The sequence below is a fragment of the Gavialis gangeticus genome, unplaced genomic scaffold (genome assembly GCF_001723915.1).
Source record: "Gavialis gangeticus isolate Ggan-Ray unplaced genomic scaffold, GavGan_comp1, whole genome shotgun sequence".
NCBI classification, from domain to species: domain Eukaryota; kingdom Metazoa; phylum Chordata; order Crocodylia; family Gavialidae; genus Gavialis; species Gavialis gangeticus.
In genome coordinates this window covers 50403262-50408659 of record NW_017729004.1, presented here as the reverse complement: position 1 = coordinate 50408659, position 5398 = coordinate 50403262, and the positions used below count along the sequence as shown (strand labels likewise).

At 40.3% G+C, this 5398-nt stretch overlaps 1 protein-coding gene across 2 annotated transcripts in view; it reads left to right on the top strand.

The window, feature by feature from the left end:
* Positions 1-3216, top strand: part of SLC25A40 (solute carrier family 25 member 40) — a 39057-nt gene extending 35841 nt beyond the window's left edge. For both annotated transcript variants that reach the window (XM_019508373.1, XM_019508372.1), the window contains one exon: positions 2234-3216. In XM_019508373.1, the coding sequence (XP_019363918.1) occupies positions 2234-2349 (116 nt within the window). In that variant the 3' untranslated portion in view covers positions 2350-3216. The remainder of the gene's footprint in view (positions 1-2233) is intronic.
* The last annotated feature ends 2182 nt before the right edge of the window (positions 3217-5398 follow it).

Sequence of the window (5398 nt, the reverse complement as noted above, 5' to 3'; positions counted from 1 at the left end):
TAATTAATAGCAAAGATTGCAGAAATATCAAATAAATTACTACATTATTATAAATCTAAATATTAAATGTAATTCTAAATTGAAATAATTATGAATATAAATGCTTACACAATATGAATTGTAAATAATATTTATTAGCATTCTACAAAAAGTTTAGTAATACTAAATAGTGCTAACTTTGATAGAAACAATTCATGTTAGTTGTTAAACATTAGCATGCAGCATTCACCACCAGTTGCAGCTGACATCCTCTGCCTCTGTCCTGTGAACACTTATCAGTACACTGAGATCCCACGTTCTGCATCCACTGAATTGGTTCGAATGGTAAGGCAACATTTTGCCAAGCTGTAGAGATGTGGAAACTGATCAGAAACAGACTCGCAAAACAGTCAGTGTCAATGGCATTTGGCCTCTTTGACAAAGTTCACATAAGCAGCATGTTTCTTCATCATGTTGTTTCTGCCCTCTAGGGATTAATTTCAGGGATTGACTGAAACATGTGAAGCAATTACTTCTGGTAGATAATCTTGGCAAAGCTTGTTCACACATGGGAAACTACCAGCATTTGGCACACCTTTTTTTTTCAAGTAGTCCCTCAATTCATGGTTATCAGTTTTCTCCAGAAGAACGTAGGCAGCGGTGAATGCCTCCACTAGTGCAAATGTAGCCTCTCCTTGTCAAAGTGCTTTCAGTGGTTCTTTTAAAGATTGAGGCATAGTTGCTTGTTTCTTGTTCTGACCGTCAGCCTCTGCAGCAGCCTTTCACTTTTATACGTGATTCAGACTCCAGATGCTAATCAGTGCTGTTTTTTGTCGACACATCCAGAGTTGTTACACAATGAACAAAACGAGGTATTACCATCTGCATGCAAGGTTCCTGTAGGGAACTGCCTTAAATGATCTTGAGCTGAAATGTATTTAGCCTTCTTGTATTTTTTTTCATTCATCTTCAGACTGCAGTGTGGCATCTGGCTTCTTCAAAGATGGCGTTGAAATCTTTGTTTTCCTTCCTGGCACCTTTATTGAGTCTACGTCACACTAGCTTAGTCTCTCAATAGCGCTCTCTCAAACCATGTTGTCCATGGCTGCAGGGATTGCTGCACTTTCTTTGTATTCTGGAAAACTTTTATTATTTTAAGGTGATTCTGCACAAAATTGCGGGAAATGCCATTTTTTGCAGTGACTGCAGAAACTGTTTTTGCAGTTTCTATGAAAATCGCAAAACCATGCTTGCTTTAAGTAGGTCCCTAGCCATACCCCTCGGTGTTGATAGTCCAACCATGGAAGTTGGAAGCTGAACTCCGTAATGCTTATTAAATCATAGTTTTCTTCACATACCTCTGGGACTGATTGTGTACCTACAAACCCATACGCTCAAGTAGACTTACTGGGAAAACTATCAGCCAAAGAGCTCAAATACCCCGAGTCAGAAATAGGGTAACTTTTAAAACAAAATATATATATTTAGTTTGTCTTGTTTCTGATCCCCACCTGACCATCCCTGTGCCACCCATGTGACAACTGGAGGTTGACAGGTCAACCTTAAATTCATATAAAATGTGTACCCACAAGGCAGGAATTTGTCCCACTATATTCACTCTCCCTGCTTCCCATCCACACACTGCCCAGATAACTCCTTGTTCCTCTGTATTTGCTCAATATTTCCTCTTCCCACTGCTCCCAAGTTCCCCTGCTTACCTTGTGTCTGTACTCCCAAACTAATGTAATTCCACCAGTTGCCAAAATCCTCAGACAGGTTTCAGCAGCTGCCCATACCTACAGCAGAGGGGTTCTCTTGGCTTCTGTACTCATTTAACAGAATAGAGGTGAGGCTGCCACTTCATTGGATGGTTGCGGGGGAGTCCACTGTGCTGCCCTTCTTGGAGCGTACAGAAGTGCCTTGATGACTACAGGAGGCTGCCACCCAGGCTGCCACTCTTACAGCCAAATGGACAAACTGCAGATTGCAGGTGGTTGCTCACAGTCATTAGAACCACAAAAACTAGTCCAAAACCAGAGTGCCTTTCATTATGGGCAACAGTGTTAGGTCCTAGGGACAGCTTGTGTAATGTTACACATGTGCTTAGGTGTTTGCAAGGCTGTGGCCTGCAGGCTTATTATGCAAGGATAAGATAATATACTGCTTCACTTACTGCACAGCATACAGCTCTACATTCTATAATCAAGTAATATTGATTCATAATTAGGAAATAAACCTTTTTTTTCCCCTGCAGGTGTTACTCCCCGGTTGATTAAAGTTGCTCCTGCTTGTGCCATCATGATCAGCACATATGAATATGGGAAGGCCTTCTTTCGTAAATTAAATAAGAAACAAATGGAAAACAATTAATACAGTCTCTCAAGATTGCAACCACAGCTTAGCTGTACAATGTGAGCTGTGCCAAGTTTGACTTATGTCTAAGATTCAAATATTCCAAAGTAACAGACTTAAAATTCAGCCAGGATGTTCAGTAACCAGGCAAAACTCTATTTGCTTAGATTTTCATCAGAGCTAAATTTGGTCCTGTTTCTGAATTTAAGAATGTGCGAGAACAATGTCTTCTGTGTCATCATTTAAACTATCCTGTGAATTCTCCAAGAGAGAACAAAGTCTAAGGAAGCAAGCTGCTTCTTTTACAAGCCATCTTTAGAGCCACTTAAGGGGGGAAAATTAAGATTGGTCAGAGTACTGAAATAATATATGCAGCCACTTTTAAAGGGGGAAAAATCTGTCAGTGGATGCAAGACTGGTACAGAATATGATCATTTCTGGCTTGCATTTTTGTATTTCACCAAGCAACCGCTGTTAGATGTAGTTATGCTCTAAGAATCTATTAGGATTGACAGTATGTAAACACAGAAAAGGACAAGTCCTTTCCTGTTTAATCATGTACTTAGAACTGTTTAAATATGGTCTCTTCAAACAGGGCTTTTCTTCCAAAAATAATGTGAAGTATTTTCTCAGTGTTTGAGTGGAACTGTGTGTGGAAGAAGTTACCACTAGGTAGCCTTAAAACAGAGCCCTAAGAATGTTTCAGGCAGACACAGCATGCATACAGTTTGAAAATTGTTAAGTAATAATATACACAAATGCAACTGTTAGCAATCCAGTGATCCTGAAGATTAGAAATAATTTTACATGGCAGAATCTTGAGTTAACATTTAAATATTCGTTTGTTTGTCATGTAACTTTGGTTCCATGACAGGGACTTATTTTCCATTAACAATGAACCAATCATTAGCTTGTTTTTGATTTCCACTTTTAGAAATATTTCCAATAAAAACTTAATCCTAAATCAGGAAAGTTCAGGGGAAGCTTTAAGAAATTCATGTGATGGTTCAAGTCACTTAGTTGAGTTATACACACTCTAGTATATGAACTGTAGTGGTAATTCTGCTGATCAGTTTTTTAAAATATCAGATATTTTAGTTCCATGATCGTAGTACATTAAAAGCTGCTATAGGCTTAATTCCACTTCCAGAACACATGACAGTCACACTCTAGCTCTGTATTCTGGCCTCATCATTGTTGATCAAAACTGGGGTAAAAGATAAGAAACTTGAATGCAGCAATGAAGCCATGAGCTAAGAATCGTCAGCTAATCTATGGCGCTGTAGATTTTTTTCCTTCCTTTTAATGCTAGATTGCCATTTGTCCCCATATGTATGTTGCAAGCTTTTTGTTAATGTGCTTGCATGCACAGTGTTACATCATAGGTTTCCTAATGACAAAGTAGTGCCTGTACTGTTCCCAGATTCCACTTACCTGAGGTAGACCCCATGTCTGAGGGGACCAAGCAAAAAGTGCTTTCCCTTGGGGAAAAGCAATCTTACATGATTAAGTTACTAGCCATCAAAAGGGGTAGGATGCTGCAAGTCATTTAAAAACTACTGTACTATGCAGTATACAGCGTGTGTACTGGGACAGAGATTTGTAAAGAACTGTTTCTCAGGATAAGTTACACTTTACTATGAAAAGAAGTAGCACTTTATTGTGATTTATATATTTTTCATTAAAATGTGAAACATTCTAATCTTCAACATGGAAATAAAAGACTGTAATGGATATTAATCAGAATGGAAATGAATGCTACTATTTATGTACTGGGGATGAAAATGTTAAATGTTTAATAAAATGTTTTCTCATTTTTTCGATCTTATGTACATATGGATAATTCATTTCTCAGCATGGAATCCTGAACTAATCTAAAATATTAATGCCTAATACTTATAAGCCTCAGAAGTATTAAATGTGCTGAATGACTTTTTTTAAGCTACTGTGTTTTGTAGACACTTAACAAATGTCTAACCCTAGAGTTTGTGCAAATGCATGTTCTAAAACTGAAATTCATTTTTCATACAACTTTGTAAAAGAGGGGAGGGTGGCGTTAGTTGGATAACAGAAAACAGTAACATTGCAAGGAACTCAGTGAAGACTGTAGAACGTGTATGTTGACAGTGAATGACAGGTGCTGGGTCAGTTTGGTTTTTTTTATTTTATAGATTAATAGATCGGAAAAGCATCAGGTCCAGCCCACCTACACTAGGCAGGAACTGCAACTGGGGTCAAGTGACCCCAGTGAGGTGACCGTCCAGTCTCCTCTTGAAGACCTCCAGAGTAGGTGACTGCACTGCCTCTGGAGGGAGTTTATTCCAGTCTGGACACCCTGACTGTGAAAAAGTTTCTCCTAGTGTTAAGCTTGAAACAGTCTTCCAGGACTTTGTGGCCATTATTCCTGGTTTTCCCCTAGGGTGCCCTGGTGAACAGTTGTTTGCCAAGCCCTTGATATATTCCCCTGATGTAGCGGTAAGCTGCTACCAAGTCCCCTCTCAGCCTTGTCTTTTTTAGGCTGAAGAGGCCCAAGTCCCTCAGCCCTTCCTCTTGTGGCTTGCCTTGCAAGTTTCTGATCGATCACATATGGGTGGCTCTTCTCTGGACTCTCAAGCTTTCCCACATCCCTGTTGAAGTGCAGCACCCAGAATTGGATGCAGTACTCCAGCTGTGCTCTCACCAATGCTGAGTAAAGTAGAAGAATCACTTCCTTGGTTTTGTTTGAGATGCATTGGTTGATGCATGCCAGAGTATTGTTTGCCCTGCTGAGTTATATTTAATAACTTCTTTGCCTCTGTCTTCCTCAGTAAGGACCAGAACTGCCGCCTCTCTGCTGGGCCCCCTTTGGGCCCCGGGGGAGGCTCACCTGGGCCTAGAGTGAATGAGGATTTAGTTAGGGAGCTTCTGGAGGGGCTGGACATCTTTAAGTCAGCCGGCCCAGATGATCTTCACCCTAGAGTCCTAAAGGAACTGGCTGGGGTCATTGCAAGTCCCCTGGCACGGCTTTATGAACACTCGTGGTGCTCTGGAGAGGTGCCGGAGGACTGGAAGAGGGCCAACGTGGTTC